The sequence below is a fragment of the Microtus oregoni genome, unplaced genomic scaffold (genome assembly GCF_018167655.1).
Source record: "Microtus oregoni isolate MIOR12 unplaced genomic scaffold, Mior012 000041F_ref0000270, whole genome shotgun sequence".
NCBI lineage: Eukaryota > Metazoa > Chordata > Mammalia > Rodentia > Cricetidae > Microtus > Microtus oregoni.
The window spans coordinates 18,122,471-18,144,790 of NW_024543208.1; the positions used below are offsets into that span (position 1 = coordinate 18,122,471).

At 47.0% G+C, this 22,320-nt stretch overlaps 1 protein-coding gene across 5 annotated transcripts in view; it reads right to left on the reverse strand.

The window, feature by feature from the left end:
• Positions 1 to 13,784: 13,784 nt before the first annotated feature.
• Acsl1 (acyl-CoA synthetase long chain family member 1) overlaps positions 13,785 to 22,320 on the reverse strand; it is a 68,223-nt gene continuing 59,687 nt past the window's right edge. For all 5 annotated transcript variants that reach the window (XM_041632446.1, XM_041632448.1, XM_041632447.1 and 2 more), the window contains exons 16-21: positions 21,176 to 21,264; positions 20,548 to 20,664; positions 18,751 to 18,894; positions 16,202 to 16,303; positions 16,029 to 16,100; positions 13,785 to 15,463 (exon numbers count right to left, since the gene is read on the reverse strand). In XM_041632446.1, coding sequence (XP_041488380.1) covers positions 15,323 to 15,463; positions 16,029 to 16,100; positions 16,202 to 16,303; positions 18,751 to 18,894; positions 20,548 to 20,664; positions 21,176 to 21,264 — 665 coding nt within the window. In that variant the 3' untranslated portion in view covers positions 13,785 to 15,322. The remainder of the gene's footprint in view (positions 15,464 to 16,028; positions 16,101 to 16,201; positions 16,304 to 18,750; positions 18,895 to 20,547; positions 20,665 to 21,175; positions 21,265 to 22,320) is intronic.

The window sequence follows — 22,320 nt, forward strand, 5'->3', positions numbered from 1 at the left end:
CTGGAGCTGTTCGGAGCAGCCAATCCGAGTCTAGGCCTGTCTCTGCCCCGCCACTTCCGGGGCGGGCCCAGCCGGCTTCCAGCGCGAGAGCATGGCGAAGACCCGGACCTGGATTACAGGCTGCAGCGGAGCGGAGTTCCGACGCGTACCGCTGAGCTGCCACCGCTCTGTTCCTCCTACACCAATACCGCTCCAGGGTTTCGGAAATTCGTGAGCGGAGGCGTGATCCGGATGGTGCGGGTGAGGGTGGACCCGAGCCGCTCCTGGACTTCCGGGAAGCTTATTTGCTTGTTTTGGGGATGATTGTCGAGCGCCTTGCTTTGAGAAATCCAAGTCCTGCTTTTAGCTCCCTGCAGCAGCGAACTGTTGAACTTGACATGTTATTGGTCCTCCTTTTATAAATAGGGAGGATTCCTTCTGATCCCATACTCGTGCAAAAGAATGGAAAAAACTTAAATGGACCAAAGACCTAAGAGCTAAAACGGCAAAACTCAGAAGGAAACTGAGTCAAAACAATGTTCTTGGGCAATGATTTTTTTTTTCAATTTATGTGTATGAATGTTTTGTGTGTGAGAGGGAGGGAGGGAGACATACGTACGTGAATGGTCCCTGTGGAGGTCAGAAGAGAGCATTGGACACCCTGAAACTGGAGTTACAGGTGTTTGTGAGCCACCATGCGTGTACTGAGAATCGAACCCGGGGTCTTCAGTAAGAGACTTTAAACGTCTGAGCCATCTCTCCAATTCTGACAAAGATTTCTTGATTAACTTAAAACACAGCTGGCTATAAGTGTAGAGATGGGGAGGAGGGGATAGATGGTTGTACAAAAAGGTGGATTATTTAATTCCACCAAATCACAAACTTAAAAATGATTAGAATGAAAAAAAATGGAATGTCCAATTTTATGTTATATATTTATCACAATAAAAATATACATGCAAAGGAATCTAATATTGTAAAGATAAAACACAAGCACCCATATTACTGAATGAGGACATAAAAAGTTATAGTTTCAGACTCTTCTATGAATGGTGCCCTCTTCTTCCCAACCATAACTATCCTTTTTATTTGTAAAGCATTTTAATGCTTTTCAGCCTTGATTATGCCCCTATGTATAATTATTGCATAGTTATAAATGACATTTGGTAGGTTTTCGCCGTATTTTTAAAGTCTCCACATCTGCATGGAGCGCTAGTTCACTCAGATTGCCTTTGAAATTCATTAGTAAATATTTGTATCATTGTTATCCTCTTGTGCTAGGAATACTTTCTTGCCCTTTGCTATTCCCCACCGTGCATCCCTGTACAACCTTGTGTCTCCGGGGCGCATGTCTGTGAGTGTCTAGGGCGGAATCAGTAGAGCTACTGCTTTGTAAGATTACAGACGTGATCAGATTTGCACGATGCCAGTTTTCGTACGCGGCTCTGTAAACTGTAGACCGTTCAGCTAATGCTCCCCTTGATTCCACACAGTTGACAAGGTTTTGAGGCGAAGTGTCCGTGTTTATAATTTGCATTTTCCCCAAGCAAATCATCTACTCATTGCTTATAGTTCATTCCTGCTTCCTCTTCAGCGAAATGTGTGTTCACAGCTACCCAGAAGTCATCCAGGTGACTGCCGCGGAAGGATAAACCACCTTGAGGGGATTGAAGGAAGTTCCCCATGGATGGGTAGAAATGGGCTTCCTGGAACCACTGAAAACTGGCACGCGTTGGAGAGAGGCAGCAGCTGCATTTTCTGGGGGAGGGGTGCGGATAAACCTTTTATGCTTTGTAGTCCTGGAAAAAAAAAAGAAATCGCTCAGCAGTTAAAACAGGAAGGGATCCCTCTCCCAGTGGAAACAACCAGAGCCCAACCCAAATAGGTGTAGATCATGAAAGGAATTTCTGAGTCTGTGTCACCAAAAAGTCTGGAAATAGGATCCTAGTCCACTGCTTCCTCAGCTTCATAAAGGTTTGAGAGGTCCCTGGAGCGCTGGGTTTTTGTTTTGTTTTGGTTTTCCAAGACAGGGTTTCTCTGTGTAGCAGCCCTGGCTGTCCTAGAACTTTGTAGACTAGGCTGCCCTCGAACTCACAGAGATCTGCCTGTCTGCCTCCCAAGTGCTGGGATTAAAGGCGTGTGCCACCACCACCCAGTCGATGCTGGGTTCTACCACACACCACCACTGCCGCCGCCTGGATTTCCTATGACCCAGGCATTATTCTAAGTGATCAGTTTCTATCAGCTCATTGAATGTTCTGCATACCCCTCTGTGGTGGGCACTATAACCCCAGTTTACCTCTGAATACACTACACTAGGAGCAGTCCCATCAAAAGCCAATGGATCTGCCTGCCCTTTGAATGGTCTGTTCCTGGATGGTGACAGGGTAGTCTGTGGTCTTTCTTAGAACCAGGTATTGCCTTAGGGTAAACTGAGACTCAGGCCTCTATTGAGCTTGTCAAGGCTGGGTCCTAAAAGAACAATAGGAGCAAGGACCATGGGGTCTTAAAGAAGTCTGAGAACAGGCTATTTCAGGACATGGGTTGTGGGGATTTAAATTATATATAGTATTTTCATGTTTAGAAAATTGAAGGAAAAGCTATTGCTAGTAGAATACAAAGGAGAATAAATGGCATCTCCTGGCGCATGCTTGTTCATGCTCATGAAGGAGAGGCTGAGGCAGGAGAATCTCAAGTTTTATGCCCGCCTGAGCTACATAGCCAGGGTGTCTCAAAAAATAAAACCAGCCAGGCGTGGTGGGGCATGCCTTTAATCCCAGCACTCAGGAGGCAGAGATGGGTAGGTCTCTTTCAGTTCAAGGTCAACCTGATCTACGTAGTGAGTTCTAGGTCCCCAGAGGGGCTATAGAATAAGATCCTATCAATAAGAAGAAAGGAAAACAATAGCAACAAACAAAGAACTAAAACAGATGCAAAGAAAAGCCAAACAACAAAGGGACCCAAGCCCCATAAAACCTGTTGACTGCTTGGGATAAACTGAGCAGGGTGGGGGAGGGGGTTACTTCCCTATGACAATTTATCTTCCCCGTGGAGTAGTTTAGTGAAAACATTGGTCCATCTCCCGAATTTGCAGCAGCTGATGTTTAAATGGGGGTATTGTTATTTCCCCTCCAGGACAATAAGGAAGTAAGGTACCTGGATCCAGATAGTCCATACAACGGCTTACCACTCCTCACTGCGCTTTTTCTCTAGAGAACATTTGCTGAATTTTCTGTTCTGTAGTGTCCACCAGAGGGCAGAAGAAGAAAGGGACTGGAGACTTCAGTTTTAAGTGAGACCTGAGCTGCTTCAGTCGTAAATGTCAGTTTGCGATTAAAGGCTCGTGGTGCTTAACTTGTTTCTCCCCATTACACGAATTCTATTCTTCCACGGCTTGGGAATGCATTTCTGCTACTACCCCTTTAAAACAGTCTGACTTGCCTTCTTTCATCTTATATATTTTATTACTTCATTTTATTCTATAGGGTCTCATATAACCCATGCTGGCTGGGCTTGGCCTCACATGTCCCTGAAGATGACTTTGAGGTCTTGGGCCTCTGGTTTCTACCTCCCAAGTGCTGGGATTACAGGCATGGGGCCACCATGCCAGGCGCAGGGTCTGGTTTTATACCGTGGGAAGGAAGAGAAGATCTTAAATTTTCCTGCTGTTATTTACCATTCTGCGGCCCTTATTCAATGTTGTGTAGACACTAGATTTGCAATTTCATAAATAAAGGTTGTTATCTGCTACAGACAGGCCCACAGCTATAGCTGTGACATTGCAAAACAAATTGCAGTCCCTAGGAGGGCCGGGGAGGGAGGGCCATTGGCCCATGGTCGGTCCCTTTAAGAGGCAGCGAGACCCAGAAAGGAAGCGGTAACATTCGAGTCTTTTAAAATTAGAGGGCAGAAACATTTTTTCCATTACACCCGAGAGCCGGGCCTCTAGATTCCTTCTCTATCACATGCTTTCCAACGGCCCCTTGGCTCTCTCGCCAGAAGACTAAACTTACTTGCTGTGTAACTAATATTGGCCTACTTTTTCCAGACCTAACTGGCACTGTGCCAGCCCACGTGGCTAAATTAGTCAGACCAGCACCTCAGGAGTTTGCATTCTCACGTGTTTCAAATTCCATTCCCAGCGCCCTGAAGGGCTGGGAGGGATAGCCTGGGAGGGATAGCTGGTGGAACCCTGGCAGGAGCAACTAACGCCACCCAAATCCAGGGTTTCTTTAGCCTCAAAATAACCTACTCACTGACTTGGGACCTTCTTGTTATAATACAAGTGGGTATAAAAGAATCAAGGAAGTACAAGAGAGGGGGAGAGAGAGAGAGAGAGAGAGAGAGAGAGAGAAGGAGGAGGAGGAGGAGGAGGAGGAGGAGGAGGAGGAGGAGGAGAATAAAATAGAAAATGAAGTAGAGAAAAGAAGAAGAAAATAGAAAATGAAGGAGAGGAAAGCAACGAAAAGGATAAAAGGAAAATCTCTACAGTAGAGGGGTCTCCACAGTGCTTCTACAAACCCTGGTCAGAACTTCTGGACTGGGGCTGTAGCTCACCAAGAAGGCCCTTGCCTAGCCTGTGCCAGGCCCAGCACTTCAAAACAGAACTTAAGTAGGAAACAAAATAGTTCAGGTCACCCTTTTCAATAACCTTGCTCATTTGGACATGACTTTTGATTAGCCTGAGAACGTGCACAGTTGCAAACCCACCCTGATTCAATGGTTGCCGGCAATTGCCCTCAGTAACCCTTTCTGCAACCTGGCCTGGTGATGCTCGCCCGTGAAACCAACACTGGGAAGGCAGAGGCAGGCAGATCTCGGTGAGTTCTGGCTCGTCCAGAACTACCTTGTGAGATCCTGTCTCAAATACAAACCAACCAAACAACCCAGCCCTTTCTACTCTGCTGAGAATGAAAATAGCCGGAAAGCCAAAGGTCCCATCAACAGAAAGAATCCACCAGATGGCTTCCTGGTTGACACAGCACCCTCTTTGTGAGATCTTCTATAGTGCACGACTTCTTCCAGTGCTGTGCTAAACCCGCTTAGCCAGCCCTCACAACCCTTTAACCTTGTTGCTTGGTCTAAATGAAGATCGCAGTGCCCTTCCTCGTCACTAGGCAACAAGCATCTCTTTCTCTGAGCTTGGAAAAGTGCAGCTTTCCTGGAAGCAGCGACACCAGCAGTCCCACTGAACTAATGAAGCAGGTGCTCCCTAGGCTGGGGGGGTGGGGGGGACAGCATGGCATGTCTGAAGGGTGTGCAGGAAACAAAAGTCTGATGCATTTGGGGACCCGAAGTGCGTTCAGTGCGGCTAGGACAGTGCTGATGAGGTGGCAAAAGACAAGGCTAGAGAGAAACAAGTGTCCCGGATTTCTTTACTTCCCAAGTATAGGGCAGAGACCAGCAACATTATCATCGCCTGAAGTCCACAGATGCGCAGAACTGTTGGCCTGACTCCAGACCTCATGCACCAGAGTCTTCAAGGCTGACCCGTGGTGCAATGTGCCGTGTGGTCTGAAATGTCCCCCTCTGAGGACGTTAGGCAGTTCAGAGCAGAGGACGACAGGCCTCTGAGAGATTAAACAGGGAAACCACATCACACTAACTATTCTTGGTATAGAGTGGGTCAGCACAGGCACATTGCAGGGACAGATGGGCCGCTAAGGTTGGCGTAACTGTCTTGGCAAAAGGTGACTTCTATCCTTCTTGGACAGTGGCGTGAAAGACAGAGAGAAGCAACCAGGTTTGTCGATAATAGAGAATATATCACTAGGACCTGGCAGGAGGCAGGCCTGAATTTTTGCCAAAGGCATGGCTTCTTTATTGGGAAGACTTCCTAGGGCCAAAGAAAGAACAGTCGGGGAGCAGTGTCAGCGGCTATGGGAACACAAGAGATCCCCAAGTGAGAGTACTTCTGGGTCAGCATGGATTGCCTAATGCAGAATGTGAGCAAACTGGATTTGTCTACACCTCACACATTACCTGTGCAGAGTGCCCACCCACCCCTGCGGCAGGGCACCGCTGCCAGGGTTACTCCCAGCCCTCTCCCTTCTCTCTCCCTTTTGCATAACCTACTTGGAAAGCCAGAAGCCTGCCAGTGTTCTCTGGAACCCCAGCAGCCTTGTGGGATTGAGCAAGGATGATTCTGATCTGTCAAATTTGGCCGTCAGAACTATTTCCCTCCTCCTGTTTGAAACAACACAAAAGAGCTGCTAAGAACTTTTATGCAAGCTGGGTGGTGGTATTGCACTTTTACCCCAGCACTCAGGAGGGAGAGGCAGGCAGAGCTCTATGAGTACGAGGTCAGCCTGGTCTACAGAGTGAGTTCCAGGACAGCCAGGGCTACACAGAGAAATCATGTCTCAAAAAATATTTTTTTTCTGTGCAAAATATACTGGGAGAAGGGTTTTACTCTTGGCCAAAACTCAAGAACATGATATAGAAACAAAATCCAACTGCCAAGGCTTCTCTGAGGGGCCGGGAGAGACGCTCAGATGATAAAATTATCGCTGAACGAGCACGGGGACTCAAACCTTAGTTCAGTTGCCAGTATCCGCATCAGAATCCAGCATGTGCTATGTGTAACCATGTTGTGCCTATAATCTCAGCACTTTTGGGGCCCCACGGATCCGGGCTGGTAAAGACAGGTAGATCTCCTGGATTTGCTGGCCAGCTAGTCTAGTCTGCTCAGAGAGCCCCAAGTCCCAGTGAGAGACCCTCAAGGTGGATGAATCCTGAGGAACAGCACCTGAGTTTGACCTCTGGTCTCTCCATGTGTGGGCATACAAGTGAGACACATGTACGTACACACACACACCTTTTTGAACAAGTCAAGGTATCAAAGGGTTAAGAATCCAAAGGGGGGGGGGAGTAATCTAGACTGCTTTTTAGCCCAAATATGTGGATAGTTAATATGCCAAGCCAATTTCACAATTATCCCTGCTAAAACAGAAGAAACGTGTCATGGATTTTGGCACTAAGTCTGGGACACAGTGGTCAATGGATAGCTCAAGCAGGTTGGGGAAGATGGCAGGTGGCCTTTTAGGATCTCCCATTCTGCAGGGTGCCTGCTAACTTGGAGCCCAGGTTTTGAGCCTGTGACAACCGGGAGGCCAAGGCGGAGGAACTGTCTCTGCACTGAGACCTAAAAGAGCAGTCCCCCGCAGTCAGACCCATAACTGAGGCCTAGCTCCATAAAAAACGAGAAAGGGGCTTGCCGGCTGAAGAACGGGAGGGATGCTCCAGGCCCGGGCAGGTGAGACCTGTAGCCTTCACCAGTCAGGAGCTTCAGGGAATGTCTTTTCTCCCTGTTCTCTGCCAGGGGACAGGCTGGTGAGCTCCACTTATTCTGCTGGGAAAGGGTCCAGCAGCCAGAAGGGCTCATGACGGACTCAAAGGGAAATTCCAGAATCAGTGACATTTACGTTCCTTCAGCTGATGGCATCACTCGCAAAACTGAAAGCAGGTGTAGCGACGGGAAGTTCATTCTCTCTGAAGATCCACTAATTCAGAAAAACGCTGAGCTGTGACCAGGCCATCATCAGGCTGTGGGCCTCACACCCTAGACAGGGACAGAAACAGGTGAGATGGGCGCAGAGAGGCCTCTCGCAGGGCAGCTCCACCCTGGGCTGATTAGCCAATCTCTCCCTCTCACTTTCTCATGCATAATTGGAATTTATGTGTAGCTGATAAATAGAGGCACTCAGACGCACCCCGACCTTCCTACTCAGTCACCATGCAGCTGCCACGTGTAGCGCGTGTTGCCTCCCTCACCTGTGGCAGATGAGGCTTTACTATTGGCTCTTCCCTCTGCTTAACTTGAGTTCTAGTCCATTCTTCCTGCAGGACACTTTCTTCTCTTCCTTGGGTCGCTCTCATGCCTGCCTTTAGCGTCTAGGAACTCCTCGCTGAGGGCCAGCTACTACTCACATGCAGAATGGGTTCTCTCACCTGGCCTGCGTGGCTCTGCTCAGGTACCATCTGTTTATCTGGTGTCCCTCACAGTAAAAAGATACCTACTGTTCCACCCTGAGATTGTGCCTTAACCCACCCCCCAGGGCTCTGTCCTCCCCTTTCCCCAGCAAGTGACGTCCAGAGCCGCTGCCATTTTTTCCTGTGTCCCTAACTTGTTCGGCCTTTCAACGGTGCTGTTGAAGACCCTTCCCTATTTTCTGGGTATCTATCCTCTGCAGGTTGTCTGGGGTTATTCACAGTTCTAATTCCCTGCTCCACAGCTGGCCACAGGCTCATCTACTGCTCCATAGGATCCTCGAGTGAGAAGAGTTCAAATCCAGGTCCAAAGTTCCCTCTCTAAGACCTACATGGCTCTGAGTCCGCTGCAACTCAGGAAGTGAGCTCTATCATCGAGGCCACTCTGAGAACACCTAAGCTCTGCTCGGATTACCCAAATATTCTCCCGACACTGACACCAGCTTATTCAAGATGCTACCTGAGACTCTGCGGGTTTTTATTTTTGTATTTAATTTATTTATTTATTAAAGATTTCTGTCTCTTCCCCGCCACCGCCTCCCATTTCCCTCCCCCTCCCCCAATCAAGTCCCCCTCCCTCGTAAGCCCAAAGAACAATCAGGGTTCCCTGCCCTGTGGGAAGTCCAAGGACCACCCACCTCCATCCAGGTCTAGTAGGGTGAGCATCCAAACTGCCTAGGCTCCCACAAAGCCAGTACGTGCAGTAGGATCAAAAACCCATTGCCACTGTTCTTGAGTTCTCAGTAGTCCTCATTGTCCGCTATGTTCAGCGAGTCCGGTTTTATCCCAGGCTTTTTCAGATCCGGGCCAGCTGGCCTTGGTGAGTTCCCAATAGAACATCCCCATTGTCTCAGTGTGTGGGTGCACCCCTCACAGTCCTGAGTTCCTTGCACGTGCTCTCTCTCCTTCTGCTCCTGATTTGGACCTTGAAATTTCTGTCCGGTGCTCCAATGTGGGTCTCTGTCTCTGTCTCCTTTCATCGCCTGATGAAGGTTAATATTCAGGAGGATGCCTATATGTTTTTCTTTGGGTTTTTGTTCTTTGAGACAGGTTCTCTCTGTGTAGCTCTGGCTGTCCTAGAACTCACTCTGTAAACCAGGCTGGCCTTGAACCCACAGAGATCTGTCGGCCTCTGCTCCCCCCCCCCACCACCACCAGGGTTGGGATTAAAGGTGTGCACCACCAGGCCCAGACTCTGTGGTTCTTATCTGGTCCTTAGCATTCTGTTTTCATCCCTGTGCAGTGATTTCCAGAGCAGCCACCTGGTCCCCAGAGGGGTAGGTAATTCAGGGGACATCACTCTTTCCTTTTGGAGGTTTCTTCCTGAACCCAGAGTGCGATCAAGAGCCCATTCACGACGGTCAACTGAGGTCATCTCTTCTGTTTTCTCTAGCTTACCTGGGTGCTCAGACCCCACTGGCTCCCTTCTGCTTCCTTCAACCAATCAGCCTCTGTCACCCCAGGGCCTTCGCACTCACTGTCTCTTCTATTTGAAAACCTTTCCAGACTAGGGGAAGCTGTTCCCTGTTCACCGAGGTTATCACCTCCAGCGTCACCTCCCCACACAGACCTCTCCCAATAATGTAGTGGTTTTCAACCTGTGGGTCGCGACCCTTGGCGGGGGGTGGGTGTGGGGGTGTATGGGGGGCTCAAATGACCCTTTCACAGGTTCACCGAGGACCATCAGAAAACACAGATATTTACATTATGATTCATAACAGTAGCAAATTAAGTTATGAAGGAGCCACGAAATAATGTTATGGTTGGGGGGTCACTACAACATGAGGAACTGTATTAAAGGGTCACAGCATCAGGAGGGTTGAGAACCCCTGTGAAAACGACACTTACGAGGGCAGATCAATACAACCGTTTTTTGCCTAAAGCCTAGCACATCGGAACTACTCCTTTGCTCTCTTGCCTATGGCCTGTTTCTCCGAAGCACCTCCGTGGAAGGATCTTGTTGGCGGGAGGACTGTATCGCTGCAGAACAGAGCAAATCCAGAGCTTGGTGATGGCGGCAGACACGCAGTTACAGGTTGCTTGCCCGTCTAATAGGGCTTAAAGGAGATTAAATAAGAACGCGAAGAACACCACGTAGGCATGGCCACAGCAGGTTACCCCAAAGGTGTGGTTATTGCCACCCTCACGGCTGGTGATTCCCAGGGGTTCTGAGACATGGAAAGAGTCACAGCACATCTGTAACCCAGCTTTATGCCTCATTTTCCCCCTCACGTACGATGGCGGCTTCCATCAATCTGTTGGCTCCTGATGGATTTGTGGGGTTGCCCAAATCGTGCGTGTCTTTTGATGTCATAAAAACAGAAACTCAAGCAGCATTAGCTAAGGAACGGTGCAGAAAAATCCACTATCTAGAACCTAAGGCCACTGGGACTAAAGCTTAGAGGTACAGCTGCTGCTATCTGGCAGCCCACGTTTCCTCCTGAAGTTCATTGCTGAAACAGCCCCCCCGCCCCCCCACCAGCAACAACAGCAACAGCAGCAGCAATCCAGCGTGGGACACTGCTCTATGTTTTCGCTTCAGTTGCATCTGTAACCTGGGATAAAAGCAGAAACTGGCTAAGATGAGCTAATCTGGCTTGTGGAAGCACACCCTACAGTCTAAAACACGCCATACACTTCATACATCATTACTCTATGCAGATCTAAAGGTAGAGAGCAAGCCAAAATATTTACTAGATGTCAGCTATCCTTAAAAACAGACCGGCTTTGGGGGTTTAGAGATTACGGGAGGGAGTGTCCTTACTGGCCTGGAGGGAGGGGCTGGCTTGAGCTTCCTGCAGGGTTGAGTGGGGTTGCCTGCTGGACTGGCCTTCCCTGCAGTGAAATGCTCTGTAGTTTCTGGCTCCTGGTCTCTGGCTTCAGTGTCTATTACAAGACCAGCTGTCCTGGCAGTTGCTAAGATGCTTAATATGCAGTGAGCCTGGAGACAAGAAAGAGCTGCCTTATGGCCAGGCAGAGGCACCCTGAAGTCACTTGTCTTTCTGGAGAGGTGAGAGACAGCCCAGTGGGCTTCTTTGGTGCAGCCTTTGTGGAAAGAAAGGTCATCGTAGAGCCAGTGCCCACCCTCAACAGCGCACCTTAGAAGAATCAAAAGTGATGCTCAGGGATTGATAGCCTGAATATATAAAGAACTCATACAGCACAATAACAAATTCCCAAAGAAACCAATTTCTAAAAACTGTTTTAGATACTGGTTTTTATTCTACGCAATGAGTGTTTGTCTGCCTGAATGTATGTATACTACATGTGTGCCTGGTACCCGCAGAGGCCAGAGGGTGGAATTAGATCCCCCAAAAGTAGAGTGACAGACAGTTGTGAGCTACCATGTGAGTGTTGGATACTGAATTCGGGTCCTCTACAAGAACAGCGAGTGCTTTTAACTCCAGTATTCCTCTCCAGCTTCACAAACTCATTTAAAAAAAAAAAAAAAAGGGGGACAGAGGGTTTTCACTGATAGCTTCTCCAGAGAGAATATATAAATGTCCTTGGAGCAGAGATCTCTGCATCAATGGCTACCTAGGAAATACAAATCCAAACCACACTCACTCAGACTATTATAAAAACAAATGACACTAACTTCACTTCCAAGTATACACAGAGAAGTGTTGAAAGCAGGGACTCAAAGTCTCCAGAGGTCTCTCTTTGCTCGCCAGTGTGACACTCAGTCCCTCTCCTCTCGCCTTCGGGTCAAGATAAAGAATCCTCAGCTCCTTCTGCAGCACCATGTCTGCTCGCATGTTGCCACGTCCCACCATGACAATGAATTGAACCTCCGAATTGTAAGCCACCCCAATGAACTGTTTTCCTTCATGAGAGTCTCTGCGCTCATGGGGCCTCTGCACAGCAACAGAAACCCTAACTAGGGCACATATTAAGTGGAGTGAGACAGTGTCACCTGCTGCCACTTCGAGGGAATAAAGTCAAGTTCACAGAGAGGAAGCGGGATGGTGGCGGCAAGGGGCTGAGGTGAAAGGAAACACCAAAGCTATTGACAGACAGACACAGAGTTTGTACACTCCGCAAGATGAACACTTCTGCAGGAACGAAGACAGACACCGTAGGAATGCGAACACAAGGTCTCTCGGAGCTGGACGTTTCAAACGGGTTCTGAGCACTTCACCAGGACAAACCCAACCACCCGCTGGGTCACCTCACCGCAACAGCCGTGCTCTGAATGTCAAGACCTATTTAGTGAACGCTTGCGAGTTCCTAAGTCCCAGGTTTGGTGCTGGAAGAAAAGTAATGCCTGCTCTCAAGACCTTAGGCTTCAGTCAGGGCAAAAGAACAAAATGAAGGAAAAAATGGGATTTTAAAACAAGAAAGGCAACCTGGACTAGGAGGCTTAAATGCACTAGAAATGTGTAACTCCCAATCAGGAGAGGTGACTGGCTCTGTTGTCACTAACGGGTTAACCGATTTGCATAGTAATGTGTCACCAAAGGAGTTACTAGTTTGTTTTTACAGGTAGCTCCCTCAGAAAAACAAGCTGGGGGCTGGAGAGATTGCTCCATGGTTAGGAGGGCCAGAGTTCAATTCCAGTATCTACACGATGGTGGTGGCTAACAACAGCCTATAGCTTCAATTCGAGGGGACCCAGCACTCCATTCTGGCCTCCTCCAACACTGTATTCATGTGATACATGTAGGCTAAACACCCATACACATAAAACAACAAAATAATTTAATAAAAGCCTGGCCATCCCTCATAGGCCCCTTTGCCATGTGATAACCTATACCACCATGGGACTCTGCAGAGAGCCCCTATCAGCCAGATGGCATCTAATCAGATGGGTCCATGAATGTGAATGTCTTTAAACCCACAACGGTACACTTAAATATTAAGTTAAGATGGTGGCTGCTATGTTCTAAGGCTTCCCAGCCTCTAGAACTGAGCTAAATAACCTTTATGGTTTTACAAATTACCTGTCTCTGATACTGTGTTACAGCAACAGAAAATAGAACAAAACAAGCTGTGTCAGATAGTCATTAACATAAAACACTAACCACAACAGAAAGAGCAGACTAGGCCTGTAATCCCACCTACTCAGGAGGCTGAAACAGTTCAAGTTAGTCGTTGGCTGCAGAGTGAGTTCAAAGGTGATTTAAAGAGAACTCAAAAAGAAGAGAACACTAGGGAGATAGCTCAATGACAAAGAACTTTCCTAGCAGATATCAGGCCCTGGGTTCAAAACCCCGTAAGACATGCCTTCTCTCACTCTGACTCTCTCTTCCCTTCCTCCCCTCCTAAAAGCAACCCCCCCCCCAACACACACACAAAGACAAACACAAACTTGAAGAAGCCGGTGTGACAACAATGGTGGCAGTGAAATTAAACACAACAGACTTGAAAGAAACCGGGAGTTAGCTAACACCTGTTAACACAGAGCAGGCCACGAAAGGGAGAGCAAAGGGTCGCTGTAAACAGGACACCTCTACGCCAGTCGTATAGAAAGACGATTACTCCCATACAGTGGAATTAAACCCATCACCACAGACCAACAGCTGCTAATGTCTCTTGACACTGTGGCTTTGGAGCAAAGCCGCTCCTAAGATGGGGGGCCCTTATCATTTATAGTCCAGATGCCATACCTTGGCGTTCCTCACACAGCATGGGAGGACAGTGGCCACACTGGTAGAGGGGCAGGGGGCAGTTTAAGTGTCAAGAATGACTGGGCCGGAGAAGGAGACCAGGGACGGGAAGGAGGGGTCCCAGGAGGGCCACCCTTGCTCAAGATGCACAGCACGGGCGGGCTGTCCCCAACGTTACACTGCACTCGTAAGACATCCTCCACTCACTCGAAATGCAGAAATATTTATTTTGGTTTCCTTCATTGTTTTTGGAAATTCTGTTTTGGTTTATAAAACATAGAAATAGCCAACACTGAAAGCAAACATTCAAAACCCCCGTTGTGAAAATTATTGACTTCTTGTGCAGTTAAGAATACAAGTATGAAGTTAGGCTACCAAATAGTGTTATTACAATGACGATTCCTTAGTGCAAACCCAGTTGTGGTTCAGTAACACACGCACTCACATGGCCAACAAGGGTGGCCTCAAAGGTGTAAGTGACAGCATGACCAGGTCACAGGTGGCAAAGACTCACAGTACAGCGAAATGCTGCTAATTTCCCAAATTAACTTTGCAAAACAAAAATTCCTTGAGGAGTTAATCCCAGGATTTTCCCCAGATTTCTACATACCAGAATGTTGGCTTGTCAAATGCATCTCACAGAAATCAGGTAGTTTTACATTTACTCACTACTGTCCATTCTAATAAGTACCCATATTTACCAACTCCCTTAACAGTTTTGAAGACACGCTTTGCCTGAGTTTAACTGGGAGGAAAAACAGCAAGTTGATCCCCCACATCATCACTGGCTAGGAAAACCAGGGTTGGAGCCCAGTGGCCATCACAGGTGTGAGGCGGTTCCACGAGGAGCCGGTGGACAGCAGCGGAGGAATCGCAGCTGAACGTGGCCAATCCAGGTCGTTCTCTGACAGATCATCTTCATTGCAGAGTCTAAGGCAGGAGTTCTCACAAGGCCTAGGAAGGGCATGGGGGGGGGGGGCGGTCAGATCTGGAGAAGAGTCCGAGGGCATCCTGCTGCATGTGTGGGAAGCTGCTGGCTTGCAGGAGCTGCCATGTTTTCTTTTCTTTTTTCTTTTTTACTGAGACTGGGCGCCAGCATTGTTCTGAGGAGGACTGGTCTTTTAGTTTGCTGGGAACCTTGTGTCCCAGCAGGCACAGCAGGGACCGTTTGGAACCCTTACAAATAAGAAGGGTTGTGTGAGTGTATTGTGTAGGAGGTGGAGGAGTGGAGGGGGAAAGGATTTAAAAAGAGAAATCTGTGGTCCACGGCGACTTGCTTCCGCCTGGACACTTGTTAGTACTCATGAAGGGACAGCTTTCCTCCAGTGCACTGTACTCTCGAGAGCAGCAGACTGCTGCGGCACGGGCAGCAAGGGGCAGACACATCAGAGAGAGCAAAGTCCTAACCCCTCGGTGAGAAAGACAGGAGACAGAAGTTTTAACACACCACCTTAGCGGCTGAGGAAATCTTAAATAACTTAGCACTTTTATGGGTTCCCCTTTACAATATTTAAGGCTTGTTTTGGAAATCGTGTATCACCAGGGTCGTGGGCTGCAACACACGTGACTGTAAGGCAGTGTTCCGTGCCCTCTAAAATCCCTACGGTAAGACCCCGCGGACAAGTCCCTCATGGCCATTTCCTTTCCTACACTTGCTGCAGGCGAAGTCTGTTACCAACGCAAAGGCCATTGGTACAAGGAGGATTGTGGAGGTGTGCCGTTTCTTCCAAGTCGCCGTCTTCACATTAAATCTTGAGGGTGGAATACATTTCATCTATCTGTGACCTGAAATAGTTCCGTAGCTCTGGCCTTTTTGCCTTCAATGTTGGAGTCAGAAGGCCATTGTCAGTAGAAAATAATTCCGTGTGTATAGCAATGCCTTTGACCTGCAAATAAACAAAGCTGTTAAAATGAGGGGAGAAGACAGACACAAGAAGTCTCAACAGAAATGAAGTTCTTAGAGGCGATGGAGGCCTGTAAGGCCCCCAATCTAGCCTCTCATTTCACTGTGCATTCTCAAGGGAGGACAGGGGTCCCACAGGAAAGAATTCCGAAGCATGGGTTAAGCTCAGGGAAGTACGCAGTCATAGACTGAGTACAGGTGCTACAGAGACTGCTCATCACTTAAGAGCACTTCCTGCTCTTCCAGAGGACCCAGGTTCAATTCTCAGAACCCAAGTTGGGCGGCTCATGACTGCCTATAATGTCAGCTTCAGAATCTGACACCTCTGGCCTCTTCAGCACCTGTACCCGTGTGCACGTGGGTATACATGCGTGAACGAGCACGCGCGCACAGACACACACACAAATGTTTAAGAAGAAAGTCCTTCTGCATCAAATTACTCCTAGTATTTCCTTAGGTCTGCTCTTCAGCCTCTAAAATCTGCACATTGAAAATCTTCAAGTCAGGTTCTGCTCTACACCGCATCTGCCCTTGGATCAGCGTCATACCTGTTCAAACGGCTTCAGACCAGCTTCCTTCCCGAGTTTCACCATGTCTTCCAGGATAGCCTTCTGGACATCCTAACAATGTAAGGAAAAACAGATTATTTTCTCTCGTCCCTAGAGGTGCTGAGAACAAGAGTGGAGAGGCAGAAGACGGTCGGAACAGTGCCGAGTCTCACCTTATTTCTGCACAGCTCCTCAAATGAGCCTTGGAATCCCCTCTGGGAGGCCCAGGAACCCAGGTTCTCAGCATCCGGTACCACAACAGCTACGAGAAATGCCTACGACACAGACAAGCGAGTCATTACCGGTTGATTTGTCTATATTGCAGGCCCATGGGAATATCTGGTAATATTATGGGTTGTTGCTCAGAATGTATTCCTGACATGCGCCCTCCCAGGGCTCCTTGAGCCCAGGTGAGGAACTACCAGCCCTCAAGTAGATAATTACAGACACCACCAGTCACTGGTGATCAAAATCTAACAGCAAGGCAATTTTTATTTACTTTGATACAAACTTTTTTTAACTTGCCTTTTTTTTTTTATTTTGAGAGCAGGATCTCATGTAGCCCAGGCTAGCCTTGAATTGGCTATATGGTTGAGACTGGCCTTACACTACTGATTCTCTCATCTCTGCCTCCCAAATGTTAGGACTATAAGTGTGTATCTCCATGCATGGCTGTGTATACTTCTGGAAATTTTATATGCAATTAGAATATTAATTTTGATTTTTAATAGTGAATATTCTTAACCTTAGAACATAATTTCCTCAAAAAATACTTACAATAAGCTAAGCTTAGTAGTAAGTTTAAAAATGTAAAACTTTCCCTGGGTCCCTGGCCCATCTGGTCTTAGGTTCAAATATCACCAGTCTATTAAAGAACGCAGCAATAAAATGATCTCTGCCACACTCTGAGATCAGTGTCCTGCTCAGCCATCATCGGAGAAGAACAGACAGAGACCCACAGCTGCACAACGTTCCAAGAACCAGAGACTGGAATTCTCAGCCCTAAATGGGAGGTCTCCATCACATCCCCTCCCTTGGGGTCTAGGGAATCCTTCAGAAGAGAAGGCAGAAAGACTGTAAGAGTCGGACAGGATGGAGGCACCCAGGAAACAAGGCCTTCTAGACATATCAGACCGTCACACATATGAACTTAGAGACCGTGGCGACACGCACAGGGCCTGCACAGGGCCTGCAAGGGTCCAAACCAGACAGGGTCCCAGCACTGAGAGAGAAAGTGGACACCTGCCTCTATCATCCCTAATCCAGAAGCTATCTCCAATTGATAAAAAATCACAAAGGAAAAACCGGGGTTTTTTTTCCCCCCAAGGGAGTCTCACTGCGTTTACTAACCCAGTAGGTGCCATGTGCAGCAGTTGATGGTCAACACACAGACTCAGTGACATCTTTAGAGGGTCTTTGCTCAATACTAATGTTTTTCGGAACTTTTAAAAAACCTTTCCTGTGTCTTTTTTTTTCTTGCTTGTTTTATCCTATTCCAGTTTGTCTTATTTTATCACTGGTTTTTAGATGGCTATGTGTTTTCTAACGAGAGAGAAGAAGGATGGATTTAGATGGGAGGCTCTAGAGAGAGTTGGGGGCGGACAGTAATCAGATCTATTACATGAAAAAAATCTCTTTTATTGTGTTTATGCTGTTGATTTAAACAGGGTTTCTCTGTGTGGCTCTGGCTGTCCTAGAACTCACTCTCTAGACCAGGTTAGCCTCAAAGATTTGCCTGCCTCTGCCTCCCAAAAGCAGGATTAAAGGCGTGCACCATCATGCCCAGTGTTTGGTTTGTTTTTACTTGTTTTTCTTCTCTAAAAATCCCTATTTTCAGTAAAAGACAAACAGGAAATAAAAGTAAAATGTGCCAGGTGTGGTTGTGTACACCTTTAATCCCAGCACTCAGGAAGCTGAGGTAGGTAGGTCGATGGGAGTCTGTCTACAGAGCGAGTTCCAGGACAGCCAGGATGACAAAGAGAAACCCTGTCTCAAAACAAAAATGTACAATTTGAGGCTGGAAAAATGATTTAGCAGTTAAGAGCACTTGTTGCTCTTGCAGAGGACCCAGGTTGGGCTTACAACAATCCATAACTCCAGTGTCAGGGTATCCAATGCCTTCTGACCTCCACAGGCACTAGGTGGTGCAGATACACTCACACACTCATACATACAACATAAAATAATCTTTAAAAATGTAAAACTGGGGGAATGGGTGGAAGGGGGAGGGAAATGGGAGGAGGTGAAAATTTGTAATAATAATATAAAAATAAAAAAATTGAAAAGTAAAAGGTAACGTAATTAAAAAAGTAACTGTTATATTCCATAAGCATTAATATTTCCATTCATAATTAAATTAGAAACATACTATCAAGCCCCTAGTATCTTTATCCAACCTATTGATACGCCAGAGCAATTAACTAGTGTTAAAATCCAGAAACTGAAAGAAAAAAACTTTGGGGGACAGGAAAGGCCAATGGAGTAAAACCCAACACTGAGCTGGTGATAGAAAGCCCACCCTATAGCAAGGTCAACGGACACTGACTCAGAATGTCATTCACCTTTTTGTTTTGATTTTTCGAAACAGGTGCCTATAAGTAGTAGCCCAGGTTGGCCCCCAGGTCATGATCCCTCACACTGCCAATACTGGTATTGTAGCTGCGTCCGGCCATGCATGGCACTTGGGGTGCTTAGCAATGGCTCTAACTTAGAGAGAACATACCTGCAAGCTTTCTCCATGCACAAACACCTGGGCCACGGCTTGGCTTCGCAGGTAGATATTCTCAATCTTTTCTGGTGCTATGTACTCTCCCTGGGCTAGTTTAAATATGTTCTTCTTCCTGTCGATAATCTTCAAGGTGCCATTCTGTGTATCAGAGAGGAAGGGATGGTGGGTGAGCTAAGGCTGGTTCCCCACCATCAGTACAGGCTATTTGAGATTGCCATGTGGAGAGAAATCTGAGAGCCCATGTGATCTCAGCTTCTCCACTTTGCACAGACTTACCACGCTGCTTCATTTGGCCTTCTGTCTCAAGTGGGGACACATGTATACTGCTCACCAAATGGGGTGTGTTCCCTGACAGCCAAGACATAGCCTTACCCTCCCACAGCACTCTGCAGACAAAGGCCAAATTTCCACGGCCATTACCATGCTTTAGAGGAAGGCAGATGCTCCAGTATTTTGTGACGGGTCGGTCCCAACACATACAAACCTGTGGGAATGCTAGCCAGCACCCAAATTCAAGTACAGATTTTTTTTTTATTTTGGATGTCAAAATGGAAGGCGGTGATCAACTGATTTTAGGCATCAAAAAAGCATTGTGCTGCAGTAAAAATCAAGATTTTAATCAAATATTCTAAATTATGCCCCAGTAGCACAGACACTGATAAATGGGACCCCCTGTAACTGAGAAGCTTCTCAGCAAAGGACACAGTTAACAAGATAAAAACACAGCCTACAGAATGGGAAAAGATCTTCACCAACTCCACATCAGACAGAGGTCTGATCTCCAAAATATCCAAAGAATTCAAGAAACTGGTCATCAAAAGAACAAATAATCCAATAAAAATGCTTAACATCCTTAGTCATCAGAGAAATGCAAATCAAAACAACTGATTCCATCTTACACCTGTAAGAATGGTCAAGATCAAAAACACTGACAACAACTTATGTTGGAGAGGTTGTAAGATAAAGGGAACACTCCTGCATTGCTGGTGGGAATGCAAACTGGTACAGCCCCTTTGGATATTAGTATGGCGATTTCTCAGAAAATTAGGAACAACCTTCCTCAAGACCCTGCAATACCACTTTTGGGTATATATCCAAAGGATGCTCAATCGTACCACAAGGACATGTACTCAACTAAGTTCATAGCAACTTTGTTTGTCATAACCAGAACCTGGAAACAACCTAAATGCCCCTTGACTGAAGAATGGATAAGGAAAATGTGGCATATTTTCACAATGGAGTACTACACAGCAGAAAAAAAATGACATCTTAAAATTTGCAGGCAAATGAATGGAGCTAGAAAACATCATATTGAGTGAGGTAACCCAGACCCAGAGAGACAATTATCATATGTACTCACTCATAAGTGGATTTTAAACATAAAGCAAAGAAAACCAGCGTACAGTTCACAATCCCAGAGAACCTAGATAACAACAAGGACCCTAAGAGAGCCATCATGGATCTAATTTACATGGAAGTAGAAAAAGACAAGATCTCCTGAGTAAATTGGGAACATGGGAACCAAGGGAGAGAGTTGAAGGGGAAGGGAGAGGAAGGGAGGGGAACAGAGAAAAATGTAGAGCTCAATAAAGTCAATAAAAAATTAATAAGTCTGTTTCCTGCAGGATACAAAGGATCATTCAGCAAGTAGAGGGGTGGGGTGTAAAAGCCACGGGCTGTGCAGCAGGTGCGGGGGCACACCAATGGGGAATGGGTGGGGGGAGAGGGATGGACACGTTCCTCCCTGCAGCGAGACAAAGCTGTCTGCAAAGAGAAGTGACATCAACTTACTGGTAGCCACTTCCCAATGTCTCCCGTGTGTAACCAGCCATCTTTATCCAGGGCTTCTGCTGTTTTTGCTGGGTCCTTCAAGTAGCCTTTAAACACATTTGCCCCTTTCACACACACCTAAGTAAAGAGAGTCTATTAACATCTACTAGGGATTCTCCCAAGAATTCACACATGTGTGTATTCCACCCTTTACCTGGAAGTCTTCCCTTCTAAGCTCTAGAGGGAATTACCAAAGTCCCATCAGGACTTTGGGGCCATTTCCAGTGTCCCCACTTCCTTTACTACAGGCCTCAGGATAGTCAAGCCACAGGGGAACATAAGTCTCAGACGGAATGACATCACTTGGGTAATTAGGCTTTCCCAGCAGCCTAGGCAGGGCCATTAGCAGACTGGGGACAAGCCTCTCTGGAGCTTTCTGTCATGCTCTGGGGCCCAAATCCCTAACTGTGCTGCAGAAGGAAGGACCCCGAGGGGGTCAAACAGAAATGCCCTTTGTATGGACCTGCTTGACTCCAAGATCCCAACAGACTCCAGCCTAACAGCTGTCCTGAGCACTTTCCGGAACGGGGCTCCTAACAGCAGCTGTCACAGGATGCTGCTCCTCAGTGACAGGCGGGTCTTCACTCACCTCACCCTCGCCCTTGGCAGCCATGTAATTCATTTCTTCCACATCGACAAGCTTTATATAATTGCAAGGCATGGGGGCACCGACATGGCCTGCACATAAAACGGAAGAATCATTTCCAAGTGCACTAGAATGGCCTCAGGTCAAAGCATTTTTACAACCACAATACACCTCCTCATGGTGACAGCTCCTATACATGCCTGGCTTTTGCAATTGCAGCCTGGTAAAATAATTTAAGAGGGCTTCTTTCTCGGAGAGAGGTGAGAATACCCAGAGGTCCATTTCTGAGGTTCTGAATATATCTCCAACACTGAAATTCCAGCCACCGACTTGAACGTGGGTTCAGACACTTGGAGGCATGCTTTCTAAATAAAACTATTACTTCAATTCCATGATCTGATTGCATTGACTCCACCCACCCCACATACAATTATTTTTTGGCCCCTAATACTTTATATAGCTCAAGATGGCCTTGGTTTTCTGATCCTCTTGCCTCTCCCTTACCAGTGCTGGTACAGGCATGCCACACCCAATTTCAGACGTCTCTCTCAGAGAACACAGGCAGCTCTGTACACCCTGGCGATTCTCTGACACATCCCTTGGTTCTGACTGGCACAGTCATTGTTCTTTTTTTTTTTTGTTTTGTTTTTTTGTTTTTGTTTTTTTTTATTTATTTATTATGTATACAATATTCTGTCTGTGTGTGTCTGCAGGCCAGAAGAGGGCACTAAATCTCATTACAGATGGTTGTGAGCCACCATGTGGTTGCTGGGAATTGAACTCATGACCTTTGGAAGAGCAGGCAATGCTCTTAACCACTGAGCCATCTCTCCAGCCCCCACAGTCATTGTTCTTAAACGAGCATGTTTTTACATTTATGTCTATTAAGACATTTCCAGTCAATTTAACTCTCTTGTCTAAGAGGATTAGGGATAGGCTGTATGATGCTTAGATTTTTGACAACTTGACACAAACTAGGTCACCCGGAAAGAAGGACTTCAATAGAGAAGACACATCCATAACACTGGCCTGTAGGCTACTCTGTGGGGGCATTGTCTTGATTAATGATTGATGTGGGGAGAGCCCAGCCCACTGTGGGCAGTGCCACTCCCTGGGCAGGTGGTCCTGGATCATGTTAGAAAGCAAGA